Raw genomic sequence first — 14130 nt, 5'->3', positions numbered from 1 at the left:
TGAGGTACTTCAACAGGGCAGTTAGTTCACAAACTCTCTTCTAAATTCAGTGTCAGCAGTAAAGCTGTCTTTAATGACAGTACCTTCAGAGACGAGCACTCCAGAGGCTGAAAGGGACCCTTCACCAGGGCATCGAGCACCAATGGCAGGGGGGAGGAGGCACGCATCACTGGGTGTCAGGAAGAAATAGCTGCTACATACACTTTAACAGTGGCATGAAACAGCCCTCTATCCACCAAAAAAGGAGAGAATATACCCAACTGCACAGGACAGAAGAGCTAGCCTCTTTTCCTCGCACTAGTGTTGGAACCCTGACACTTTGATGATGGATCATGTTTTTGCCTTCTGGATGGTCTGCACAATCTGAACAGACAGCCCAGCCCTCCTAGGCGGTCCCTCTCAGGAGACAAGCCTGGAGAGGATGGCCCAGAGTGGGCTTATTGCAGAAAGAAGCCCTGGAACTGGGGAATTGTAATTTAACCCTGGGGCTACCAGAATGACCAACAACTGCTCCTGCCTCACCCTTCGCAGCAGAAGAGGGACAAGGTAGAATGTCGAAAAGGCGTGAAGCAACTTTTTTGGCCATGGTATGTGTGCAATTGCGTCCACCCCCAGGGGTGGATCGTCCTCCGTGCCGGGGAGAACCATAGCAGGCAATGGGTGTCGTGACAACAGACCCACTTCTGCTTTCCACTTGATTCAGTGGTACACCTCTAGGCATGAAGTTGGCCCACAACCAGAGGCTCTCCGCTGTCCTCAACAGCGCAGCAGTCCAAACTCTGCCCTGCCTGTTGATGTTGGCTACCATGTTGAGGTTGTCTGTCCTCCCCAACACGTGTCTCCCCCATATTAGGGGTCTGAAGCGCTGGAGATTGATGCGACGATCCTCCGCCGGTGGCCACACACCACCAACTGCTCTCCCCAGGCAGGCCCCAGGCATTGGGCCGTTTGAAACCATGATGATAAGTTCGTTGAATAAAAGAAAACCCTCGTGCCACAGTCGCTCACCGGTTGAAGTGGCATGTCCACACATCAGGCTCGTAAATGGACTGTACTTGTATTTCTCTTTTCTAGTCTTCCGACCACTCAAAGCTCTTTAACACTACATGTCATCATTCACCCATTCACACCCATTCATACACTGATGACAGGAGCTGCCATGCAAGGTCCCCATCAGGACTATCTAACATTTACACCCATTCATACACCGCAGGAATAGCCTACGGGAGCAATTTGGGGTTAAGTGCCCAAGCGTACATGGACATGGACTGTAGAGCCGGGGATCGAGCCGCCGATCGTCTGATTGGACCCTTCTCTTCCATGAGTCACAGTCGCCCTCGCGGCTGCTGAACACCGCTCTCTGTGTAGTCTGTGCTAACGCACTCAGGCGTCGTGAAGATCCATGCCGACAATAAAGCCGGAACATGATGGGCAGGGATGAGGTTCTGGCGGCGGCAACTCCATCCATGGAGTTTGGCAGTGAGTGGGTAAAATGCTGTTCACTGAAGAGAAATGGATAACAGGCAGTGATGTGTGCTGCCTTATATACTGGGAGGTCTACGCATATTCGGGTAGGCACGCCCTAGACCGGCTATGCTTTTACAAATTTTCAATGAGTGAATTCGTGTTTGTGATTGGAAGAGAGTACTACCCAGTAGAGGCCAGTAGAGGGCGGAGCCTGTGTTAGTAAGAACGTGTTAATTGATGAGCTTCAGATGTGTTGGTAGGTGTATTTTTTAACTTTGGACAGAGCCAGGCTAGCTGTTTCCCTCTGCTTTCAGTCTTTATGCTAAGCTAGGCTAACCATTTCTTGACTCCAGCTCTAGAATGAGCACACAGACCGTTCTTAGGATCTATTCCTTTGGTAGAAAGTAGTTCCAATAAAAATAAAACTTGCTCAAGATTGGGTTGGATGTATAAATCTCATATATATGATACCATTGTGTATTTATGTATTATTACCATGTGTTCCTGCACATTTGATGGATCTTGTGTATTTCCATTAATGTGTTGTCATGTGTTCTTTTGTTGTTGTCGTTGTATTTTTTTTGACTTACTGCACTTGAAATGGTGGGCTTTTTGTTTTTTACTAATTGTGTCATTCAATGGTTGAAAACATATTTTTGAAGAGGGTTCCTTACTGAAAGCTTTCCTCGAGAAATCAATAAGTCACACACATTTCAGCGTGGGGATGCTCTCACTTATATGTTGAATATCAGCTCCAGCCTTCATCTGGTGAGCGCTGATCTTTATATTAAACTGAAGGAAACCTCTGGGCTGTGCTCCGCTTTGCAAACAGCTACCTCCTCTGGAAGAAAAGATGAGTGTGTGTCCTGCTCTGCATCATACATTCATCATTCATAGAAAACAATACAACCAGCTGCCCTTCAGCCATCCCTCAGCCTGGTCTTTGTCTTATCCCGTCAGAGGTGCCGGTTCTCATGAATTCTGCTTTGTATTGTATGGAGAATAAATACCTTGTTGACGACTGTAGAAGCAATGTCCCACCTCAAAAGGAGAATTTGGAAACAGTAACAAAACACTAATCACAAAGGGCAGAAAACTAGTGCTGCACTGGCCTCTACAGGTTCAACACAGGTTATTGCACTCACATGGCAAACATTTGATCCTGTGATCAAACCTGTAGAGGCCACTGCACTGCTGCCATGCTGCTATATGTGACTGACTGAAGTATACTATATACTATATAAGAAAACAAGTGTTTTCTTTTATTAATACTATCCTTTATTCAGTCCACACATTCAGCTGCCGTGTCAATAACAACATTAATATTATTATACATTTCAATAAATTGTATTGTTATATCAGATATTATTGCAACATGTTTACAAGGGGAGTAAATCACAAGTTTCATCACAATATGATATTATGTAGATTTATTTGGTCAGCAATATGATATTGGTTGATATCACACAGTCTGCAACGATACAATTTCAATTTGATTAAATGCAGGTGCCTGTGATCAACATGACAAAATCCTGTTTCCATTTAACTCAGTCAGTTACATTTAAATCAACTCATAAGAAGCAACTAAAACATGATTTGACACTTTCATTACTGGACGCTGTAGGACGGAGTTTCACAATAAAGACATATGTTGAAGATGACGTTATGTATGATGTTTTCACTTTGCATTGACGATGTTGAGTCATTGATCATTGAATCGATATATCTATCAATGGTTACACCCCTTATGTTTACTGACAACAAGAGTTATGAGTATTCATTCTTTGATGTCATGTGAGACTTGTTGTCTTTGCTTATGCTGGATACCTCCCTGTGACTCTTATGATGCTGCCATATCTTTTGTAAAAAAACAACAACACTGACATAGTGTCCGCGTCTGTTGTTTTGAAGCTGAGGGTTTGGGTTTCCTGCTCACTGCCATCTTACTTCAGTCAGATGGTGCAGTCTGGGGAAACCACCATTGCCGACTGATACAGGCTGAAATACCTGTCAATGTACCAAAAACACATTTCGATTTAAAACTGCATTAACTCATTTTTGGCTTTCACACGTGTAGTTGGGTTCATCTGATCCGCACCAAACAACCAAGATGACAGTCTGTATACAGTCATACAGACTGAAAGGTAGCTCATTGACTGGACAGTTGTCCTCCTGCATCATCAGGACCAACAGTTTATCCGTTTATGCAGCACTCTAATGCCTCTGACATATAAGCATACTCTGCTGTCACAAAGAGCTCACAAGGAATTAACTGATGATAAGCATTATTAGTATCATAAGACTGCAAGATGACAATGAATAATGACAATAACAGGGAGAGACAAGACTGTACCAGAGTCTGCTTGGAAGCAGAGAGACCCACCTTTCAGACGGTCTTGGTTTGGTTGTTTGGTCCACACTTGGGTTCCATTGACAGCTTTCACACCAGCCCAAACAAACCGTACAATCCGGTCAAACTGACCCAAGTTCTTTTTATCTGTACTAAACGGATCAGGTGCAAAAGCAAGATGAAGCATGTCAACGTTGTGTTTGTAAAGGATATGCCAACAGTTGTCTATAGGGCTGTAATGATTAACTTCTATTGATCAGAAAACGAATGTAAGCGTCAGAATCCCCTGTTCAAGGCAGGACTGTGCCGGCATGCCGCTTTACTGTTTTGTATGAAAGGAACGAAGGCAGAATTCACACTCACACATCCAGCAGACTCAGAGGCCCAATCCCAGTGACCCCGGAGGCCTTAAACCCTGAACTCTCTGGTAAACGAGTGTGAAAGACTGGTTTTAATACGAATGGGAGAGCACTCTGATGGAACATATCACGTTACCATGACAACATCAAAAAATATTATGTACAATTGTGGGTATTTATTTTATCCATTCCTCTGATCTCATGTGATCTCATGTGATTTCATGTGATTTCATGTTCCATTTTTATTCCCAAATGTTTTTGTGTAAACGTAATATTCCAGGCTGAACATAAATGTGCCGTCCATTTTGTTTATCTTATTTTACGTCTCCGTACTTCCTCTGGTAACCCCGAGTTTAACGTCACATTGCTATGAATTGTGGGTAATTCCCTCAGGCAAAGTCTGCAGAAATATGGACTTACGGAAAGTGTGAGAGAGACTCAAAGTATGAGAGTACGTGAGTGTGGAGATTGGGATTGGACCAGAGCAACGTTTCTGATCATGTGGAGCCATGTATGAGGTCACCTCATGGTGCTGAGAGGGAAGTGGACGGTGGCTTTTTAGAGGTTTTTCTCTGAAAACGGCTGCTTGCTTCTGCTAGAAGCGACGCTATGACAACCTGAGAGCAAACCAAGTCTGTGAAGCTGTTGGCCCCAAAATAACTGCAGTTGGGTAATAATGTCAGTGGGTTTCGTCACAACAAGCAATCCAGTCATGTGAGCCTTTGAAAATCTCCATTATTGTAGCTTTAAACTTTATCCTCAAAGTGCCACCATGACACAAGTTAACGTGGAGCCTTTGTAGAAACTCTGACTAGCTGTGGACAAGAAACACTCTCATTATGTAGCAGGATAAGTTTGGATTTTTAGTGTGGAATCTTGTGCAGTTGGAAGAATTTGTGGAGCCATTGGAAGCACTAATGAACACAGGTCTCAGTCATGCAGGTCCGCTTGTATGTATGCATCCATCAATGAAACTTCTCACTCTCAAAACAAATACTGTGGACATTTGTCCCTGTGATTTCTGCCTCCACCCAAATACAATGGAGGTGGATTGGAATGGACAAGTTAATAATTTAATAATTTCATTGGGACTCTCTCTTTGCTAGAAAGAAATTCCAATGAAAAACGTTGACAGTGAGGGCTGTGGACTATCCACAGTCACCAGGACAACGTGTCCGTAAAGACACCACTGCTTTTTTTTTAAATGTAATTTTCCAATACTGTGAGCGCCACAAATGAGGTAACATTTACCTCCATTGTACTCAGGTGGAGGCAGCAATCTCACAACCGGGTGTTTCCCTCCACGTCTTAGTTTGTGACACTGTCTCTTGTTATGGTGCTAATGTGCCATATGACTGAGCATGTCTTCATCACAGGGTGACTTCAACAAGTCCACCACATTTTGACTGACAGTCTGTTTGTACATGGATCCATATATGTATACACTGTACTGTATTGAAAACAATGATTTATTGGCTTCATAAGGACTATTTTTCCAATGCACATCTTCCTTTTAGCCCTATGAGGCTTGATCATTTACAATGTACATGTTTTGGTTTTTGTTCTTCTACTTATTTTGTTTCTTGTCGAGTCTGTCTTAAAAAGTTTGGAGACAAAATGAAGTTCAGCTTTCTTGGTCTAAAAGGTTACATTTGTCCTTTGAACACTAACAATAATCTGTGATTACTTTTGTGTCTCTCGGTTGGTTTAACTAACTGGTTTTCTGGAAGTCCCATCGATGAGCAGCTGAAATGAAGACATTCCTGTTAGACAACCTGGGTGGAATTTGAATAGTACAGAGGAACCGCCTGACGCTGATTGGTCGAGAACGACATATTTCCAGCGCGCCAGTCTGCCACTCAAAAGACCCCAGGTATCTGATTGGCTCTTCCTGAAGAGGGGCGGGCCCTCCGTCTTGACTATATATGTGTTCTGGTTTCAGACCATCTGCAAATAATTGCTTGCTTTCAGAGAGAGGCGGATCATTGTGTCCAATGTTTCTCCACAGAGCTGACTTAAACCTTTCTCCTCGAACAAAACGACTCCCGTTGAGAAGGCTGAGAGTCGGGGTTCGTCTCCCGGAGAGGAGCTGGAGGTGGACTGGGGAAACATCATAATGATCAACACCATGGAATGCGCAGTGGACGCGCAAAGTCTGATCTCCATTTCCCTGATGAAGATCCACAACTCCAGGACGCAGAGAGGGGGCATCAAGCTGCACAAAAACCTGCTGGTGTCCTATGTGCTGAGGAATGCCAGGCAGGTCTACATCAAGGAGAAATACGCGGAGATCTATAGGATGCAGCAGTACGAGGAGGTGATGACGGTCTGCAACGAGATCCAGGAGCTCAATCCGCTGGATCTGGACGCAGAGGACGCCGACGATGAGGAGCAGACGCGGGCAGCTTGCTGCGGCGAAGAGGCGAGTCTGTGCGGCTCTGCGTGCCACCGAGGCGCGGCGCAGCCGGCAGCGCACGCCCGGACAGCGAGCGCTCTTTTCGGCTGCTCTTCCCTCGAGGACGGGAGCCGGGAACCGGATCCCTCCTACTACCGGAGCTGCTGCATGGAGGCTTCCCCTGTGTCCCACTGTGACCAGCTTCCTGCAAGCAGCAGCACGCACTGCAACAAGACCACGGTGCTAGATTTGGACACGCATGTGGTGACCACCGTGGAGAACGGCTACCTCCACCAGGACTGCTGCTGTGATGCGCTCCAGTTCGGTCAGGGCACGCAGTCCTCTGCCAAGAAGCGGAAGGTTGAGTTCGGCTGTTGTATATCCGACGTTGAGGAAGTATCGGACTTTACAGCTGCTCGCAAACGGGCGAAACGCGAGGACTGCTCCTACTCCAACCTAGACTACACGGACACGTCCAACATCTCCAACCTGATTTCCATCTTCGGCTCGGGGTTTTCAGGGCTGCTGAGCAGGCAGGCGGACTTGGAACAGATCTGTAGCAAACAGGTCCTGGCCAGTCTGGGGGCATGGACCCGAGCGATTGTGGCATTTTGAACCAAACCCTTTATTTTAGGAGACACCGGGTCAGTTATAACATGAAGTACTAAACTAAACCCAGACGAGATTGTTGGGGAACGCTCGGCCAAACTCAGGAGAATGTTCCTGATAACAAAGTGTCGTTCCCATGTTCTGCAGGACGTTTACAACATGTTCTCATGTGAGCATGTCGCCTGTGCAACTTCAGCAAATGTTCTGTGTTTTCCAAATGAACACGCAAGACTTAGTGAACGTTCCCAGAGTAACGCGTCCGTGACGGAACGCTTACTACAACCTCCCGGGGATGTTCTGTGAACAAGTTTTTGGAACGTTACAGAATATAAAAGGAACCACGGGGGGAACGTTGGCAGTTCACTGGGAGAACTGTCCTCTCTCTGTGCCACAGAGTGCTGCAGCAGAACGTGTACTTGGTGAAATCAGTGTTACGCACAGTCTCATGTGTAGGGTCAGTCCACCAACAGCAGCCTGTCAGGAGCACATGTAACTGTTTGGTAATTCATTATTCATAAACGTATAACACTCAAAGTGTCAAAACATCACAATTGGCCAAACTGTAATCTATAACTGACTTGATTGTTCATTATATGTAAAACACTGAGAGGAATTCAGAACCTTTACCTCTGAGCATTGGATGGCATTTCACATACTAAGAATTATAGCTCACATGTTAACATTAACAGTGTGGTTCATTGGTGTGCACTGTGACATCACCCACACCTGTTTCTGATTGGAGGATATGGAGGCATTACAACTGAACGTCTCCCCTACACGGTCAAAATCAACTTTATTTTTGCAGGAAAAAGAAAAGCTATTTAAAAAGTGAGCATTTAAAAGAGACGGGAGATGAGAGAGTTGATGTCACACGCAGTGAGTCTGTACAGGCGCTCCTGTGGTCAGAACAGGAGAAACTGTCTGCAGATGACACTTCTGTGATGAAATGGATTGACTTCCGTTGCCTTAAATGAAATGCACCCCACTGCTAACTATTGTAACGAACAGAACGGGACCGGACGTCTCTCCTGTTCTGGGCCGAGGAGCCTTTTGGAAGAACAGATTGTTGTGGTGTGAAGCGAGACTCCCTCCTAAACACTTCCAGGTACACAGACTCTGAACCATCACTTAAGGTGCTCCAACACTCCCTGGAACAGTCTCTCCCAGTGAGAGCCAGTGAACGTGATGGTGGTCCCCCCTCCTCTTAATCATGGTTGTTGCTCGAAGCCTTCACACTAATTCATAATTCCAACATGTCTTGGTTTTGTGAGTTTAATTTGTTTTGTGAAATATTGATCTTAGTCCTTTTGTTTTAAAAAGGAAAACTCTTGATTTAGCCATAACCTGAGAATCCACGCATTAGCTTTATGAGCACTACGTGTACCAAAATAAAGAGAGTATTCAGCCATTCTCTACATATTTTGTTGTTATTCTTGTATTTTTGTGCTTACTAAATTGTATATCACCGGGTAAAACTGTTCCAGAAAATGAATATTTGTTAAAAATGTATAATCTTAATAAAAAATGAAAAGCGTACATTTGGCTGTTGTGGTTTTGTGGAGCCGTTTGTTCTGATTGAATACTGACCAGGGTCACACACTCTGCAATATATACATATAGATTTACTGGAAACACTTCCATGCTCATTACATCAGGCACACTGGTGTGGTTTCCTTTTATTTACTAACACAAAGTATGGAAATACATGTCAACACTAAAGGGTGACTGGTGTCTCACTTTATTATAAGCTATATATAATAATACATGTAAATAATAAAAGACTTTTTACAGTAATCCATCAAGTCTGCCGTACAGGTCAAAAGGAAAGATCGATATCACTCTAATATCATTAAATAAGAAGCTACATCTAGCAGAATCTTAGCTTAGCTTAGCACAAAGACTGGAAACAGTCTAAAAACTAAATTATGATCCAGACTATGTCTTAGTTCTGAAGACAGATATGAGAGTGCTGATCTATTCAACTAAGTCTACGGCAGAAAGCAAAGACGCATATTCCTCAAAATGTCAAACTGTTGCTTTAACAAGTTGTTATTGTAAATGGATTGAGTCCATGTGATATTTTTACAAATCTGGCAACCTAAAAGTCATTGCTATTAATGAATTATGAACCATTATTAAGTGATTGAACATGAATAAAGTCATTAGTAACGAGTGTAAACCCTTAGAAAGAGGAAACAGTAGTTTGATCAAAAGAAGGAATCTGAAGAACTAAGTTCTTTTTTTCTGGGCTCTCAGCTGCACGTCATGGTCTTCCTCAATGGATGGAGTGTGCATGTTGTATATGTTCTACTCATATGTTCAACATTACATTGGGTCACATGATGACAGATAGTAAGTGGGCCGTGATTTAATTATCCGCTATAAACACTACGATAGATGTTTTCATGTTGTTCATGTTTATTGTATCTTTCCTAACAAATGATCTGTGCACACAACAAGTAAAGGACTACCTGCACCACGTGAGACCGAGCTCAACTCTGAGTCCTGTTATCTCTGCTCTGTGCCACTTGGTGGTGTTCTTTAAAATCAATGAATGAGATATCAGCAGGGCTGTGTATCCAGAGCAGAGCCACCACAGGCTGACCCTCCTCCTCCTCCTCCTCTCTTTCATCCTCCTCCTCTTCCTGGCTGGCTCATTTCTCCGTTTTTACCCTAACACATCACACCATCGCTGCTCCTCCAGCTCTGTGGGCTATTTCCAGCTCCCGCTACCCATAGTAGCTTGCAGTAGGTATGGTGTAATGGAAGGAATGAGGCAACGTGAACGATGCATGGTGTAATGACACAGAGACAGGCTGCAGAGGAGTGTTTGATTGATTATGTACAGAGCACATCTACCTACTGCATGAAGACACAACACCTCTGCTTCAACATAGAGGATCAACAAAAAGATGACGGAAACAAACCACGGTTCAGGCTCTGTGCTGCACTCACAAATGGTGTGGACAATGAGCACGTACACAGAGCTCCTCCCTCTGGACTGGGAAAGACACACACACACACACACACACACACACACACACACACACACACACACACACACACACACACACACACAAAGCCTTTGATGTCCTGTTTGGTATCAGTAATTTTTTATTGATCTTCTCTATTTGTCATCTACATCTGCATTTAGGATTTTTCTGCCCATGTTGTAATTTATTTTGGTTTGATTATGTTGAAATATATTCATAATACATAGTGTGAAAAATAATATTACACACAAAAACTCAGATATCCAAAAGCTACATTTTAAGATCTGTGGATCTAGTAAAATGAAATAGATGAATACCTGTAGACGTGAAGCATGACTCTTGTTTATTTGACCAATCACTCGGTGTGATGTGGGACGAGTGGGAGAGCGTGTGACTAGTGTTGTTGGTGTAGCTGGGAGGAAGAAAACAGAGGGAGGGGGGAGGGAGGCATGCTTTGTCAGGACAGGGGGTTGATGCGTGTGTATGTGTGTGTGTGTGTGTGGGGGGGGGCAAAGGGGGAGGGGCCAAATGTGACAACAGAAGAGGGGGTTGGTGGAGAAGAGGTGTTCTGGGAGGGGGAGGCAGACTGGCAGCAGAGATCGTACAGGTCAGCCAGGTTGCACAGAGGTCTGTGGGGGGGTTGGGGGTTCTGATGCAGACCAGGTTCAGGCTCATCAGGACACATTTCAAAACTCACTCTTTTTTTAGCCAGTTTTGGTTTTCCCTGTAAACCAAGCTGGTATTTTTCTGCTACTGAATATCAAACTACAAACAAAGAAACCTACAGCGTCACTGAGCTGTAGCGTATTTACTGAATGAACATCATGCTGTAGTGAAGAAGACTTAAACTAGAGATTGAGACCATGAACTCATGTTTACAATGTTTACTGAGGGAATAAATCAAGAGACAAGTAGAGTCATTTTAGACTAGACTTCTATACAACCAGAGGGGAACAGCAGCCCTCCTCCCGGCCTGTGTAGTTCATAGTGCCAGTTAGCATCATAGCTACGCTAACGCGCTAGTCTCTCCAGCTTTGATTTGTATACACAGAAAGCCTGATCAAATCCGTAAAGTTAAAAACATGCATATACAATATCACATTTTTATACAGATTGTGTTGTGTGCATTGTTTGACATGCTCAGACTGGAAGCTCGGTATTTGTGTGTGGATTGGAACATAAAACACACAATTACTCTAGTAAGTAGCTGTAATACATATTTAGGATTGTTGAAAGAATCACTCCAAACACTGTCGTTTCCTTTGACCCCACCTCCCAGCCCTCAGTCCATCCTTGTTCTCCTTCACACGAACGGAGGAAGAAAAATAACTGGATATTTTAGAACTTTTAGGACCTAATGAAATAAACAAGGGCTGGACATGTGCTGGCATCATGTGGCAGACCCAGAAGCTGTACAGTAACTCCACTGTTTGGACACCTGGGGCCTCCTGGGGGCGTGGTCTGAACACATTGGCCACTCCCCTATTTACAGTTAAAGGTGTGTGTGGAGGCACAGTCCAACCAAATGCAAAGGATTTGATTTAAATCCCTCTTGTAGCTGTGCACAAACAGACCACGCCTGTTGTGCATAAGAACGGCTGCATATCAATGAAAAAGACAAACCATATTCAAATAAACAGACCACGCCCCCTTTGAATATGAATTAGCATATTGCATATTGAAAACTAGGTTATGTTATTATTTGCATATTGGAGACACACTGCTGTATCGTATTTGCATATCATGATAACTAATTAGGTCACAGTGTTACTCGCACACTGAACATAGAAATGATGGGGATTTAATATGTCATTTATAAAAAAAAAGAGAATTTTTACTCAATGATTCATTTATGTATCTATTTCCTAATGAGTCCATTTGGGGCTTTCGTGCCTTTCAGTCTTTTTACAATAAAGCGTTGAACTTATTGATTACTGGACTGTCCTGAATAGATCAATAGCTGATTCAATAGTGGAGTAGAAACATATCCAGTCTTTCCTCAATGCAACCATATATAAAAAAAACACCATCACCAGTAAAGGTACGTAAGTATTATCTTCTGTATGTACTTAAACGTTCACAAAAAATAAAACGGCCCTGTGAATGTTATTTTAAGAATATAACTGCTGCATTAATGTGAACCTTTAGGATTTACTGTCGTTGTTGGTTGGTCACATACAGTTTGTATATATATAGTGCAGTAAAAGTACAATATTTCTATCGGAAATGAAGTAGAAAGTAACATCAAATGGGAATACAAGTACTTCAGAATTGTACTTAAGTACAGTACTTATTAAATGTACTTAGTTACTTTCCACAACTGCTTTCTACCCTCTTAAGTATTCAGCTGCCTCCCATTTCAAGCCCAGACATGTGGGAACGGGTCGACGCAGCTGTCCCATTCCAAACATTCCTCTAAACGAGCCCAACAGATTCAGCCTTTTCCCTCAGAGTCGTACCCCCAACCCAGCACAGAATCACAGCCCATTGTTCACTTCAGTTCCGAGTGAGATCACATATGGGTGAAGTCACTTTCTGAGTAGGCCTTCATCCACCACAGGAGTCGTGGTCATCTCCCCTCAACTCCAGGAACTTTGTTTAAAAAGTTCTGCAGCCAAACCTTTAAAGCATTTAAAGATGAAGTATTTCAGCACTTTTTTAAAAGTCTGCATGAATGAAAGAATCACTAATCATGCTCAGTGATAAATAAGTATGATTATCATACCCGCCAACCTAAATGTTGTGATTAATCACTTATCTCTGTATGGTGTTTGGTGGTTTAGAGAGGACATGCTGTTACAGCTGCATGGACAGAAACACAAGTTATTTGGGTTATGAGTGTCATTTAGTTAATAACTTTCTTCTACACATTGATAATTGTGATGCGTTAAAGCCATCCAGGCAGAGTGAAGTCTGTCATGACAGTTGGTGGTTCTACACTGAAGGCAGCAGCCTCTAACTGGAGCGATGATGTCACCGTCGAGCCACAGTTACACTGCAGACCCGCTGGGTACAGAGTGTACAACCAGCATCAGGTTGTTGTAAAGTAACGGCACCCTGCTCATGTGCACACCCAACGTGTTGTTCTGATGAATTATTCCAGCTTCTTCTGCACTTCAACAGTTGCAGACTGACTTCCAAGCTAGCCCCGCCATGACAGCACAAGAAGTGCGGTTGGGCAGTTGGCTGGTGAGAACGCACCATATTGATTTTTAGAGGATGTTGAGAGCAGGCTGCTGGTTTCACAGCGCGTTGAGCGTCAGACAGCGGAGGTTATGTCTGGATTCCACTCTGCATGGTGTCTTCTTCAATGCACCAGCTCCTATGATCTATAGGGACTGAACACAGACCTGGTGAATACGACCTGATGACTGTCAGACTTTGTGGCGTGAAGAGGACTGGCTCAATACACCAGCGCTTTCATTCCGTCAGCATCTCGTCTGAAGACGTCATTCTCCTGTGAAGCACACACCTGCGTCGTACAGCAGAGGCTTCATCTGGAAGGAGACACAGCTGCTGCTCTACTCCACAACATTTGCACAAAGTCCCTCAGTCGCCTTTGGCCTGCTGTGCTTAATTCCAGCTCTCCACTGCAGTCCAACATCCTGTACGTAAGGGGAATTCCAGCCCAGTCCTTCTCCCAAGTAAAAAACGGACTGTTGCATGTTTTAGAATCAGAAGTTTGACATGAATCGGAGTTCCCCTACTCCTGGTTACCACATACAAATCTACAGAACCATCCCTCACATGAAGGAGTAGTGTAAAGTGTCCTGACTCATGCAATATTCAACACTTTCTCCTCTCATCTCAGAATCCATCTGCCTCACCGCTGGGTTCATCTCTGGTTCACAAGGAAACCAGACTATTCCCATATAACAGTGGAAACACTGGAACACAGAGACCGGCTCTTAAGAGGCAGGTACGAGGTTTTAAAATTCACTATTTTAAAGAATTTCT

The 14130-nt window shown here is 43.8% G+C and overlaps 1 protein-coding gene across 1 annotated transcript; it reads left to right on the top strand.

Annotated features, from left to right (window-relative positions):
- The first annotated feature begins 5827 nt into the window (after positions 1-5827).
- ier5l (immediate early response 5-like) lies at positions 5828-8708 on the top strand. Its single transcript, XM_068705668.1, has 2 exons — positions 5828-6049; positions 6185-8708. Exon 2 carries the CDS (start codon positions 6293-6295, stop codon positions 7184-7186), a length of 894 nt encoding a protein of 297 aa, XP_068561769.1. The 5' UTR covers positions 5828-6049; positions 6185-6292; the 3' UTR covers positions 7187-8708.
- The last annotated feature ends 5422 nt before the right edge of the window (positions 8709-14130 follow it).

The sequence above is a fragment of the Cebidichthys violaceus genome, unplaced genomic scaffold (genome assembly GCF_023349555.1).
Source record: "Cebidichthys violaceus isolate CVI_PGR_0920_01 unplaced genomic scaffold, fCebVio1.0.p SCAF_12, whole genome shotgun sequence".
Taxonomy (NCBI): domain Eukaryota; kingdom Metazoa; phylum Chordata; class Actinopteri; order Perciformes; family Stichaeidae; genus Cebidichthys; species Cebidichthys violaceus.
Note: the sequence above shows the minus strand (reverse complement) of the source record. Positions and strands in the feature narration are given on the sequence as shown.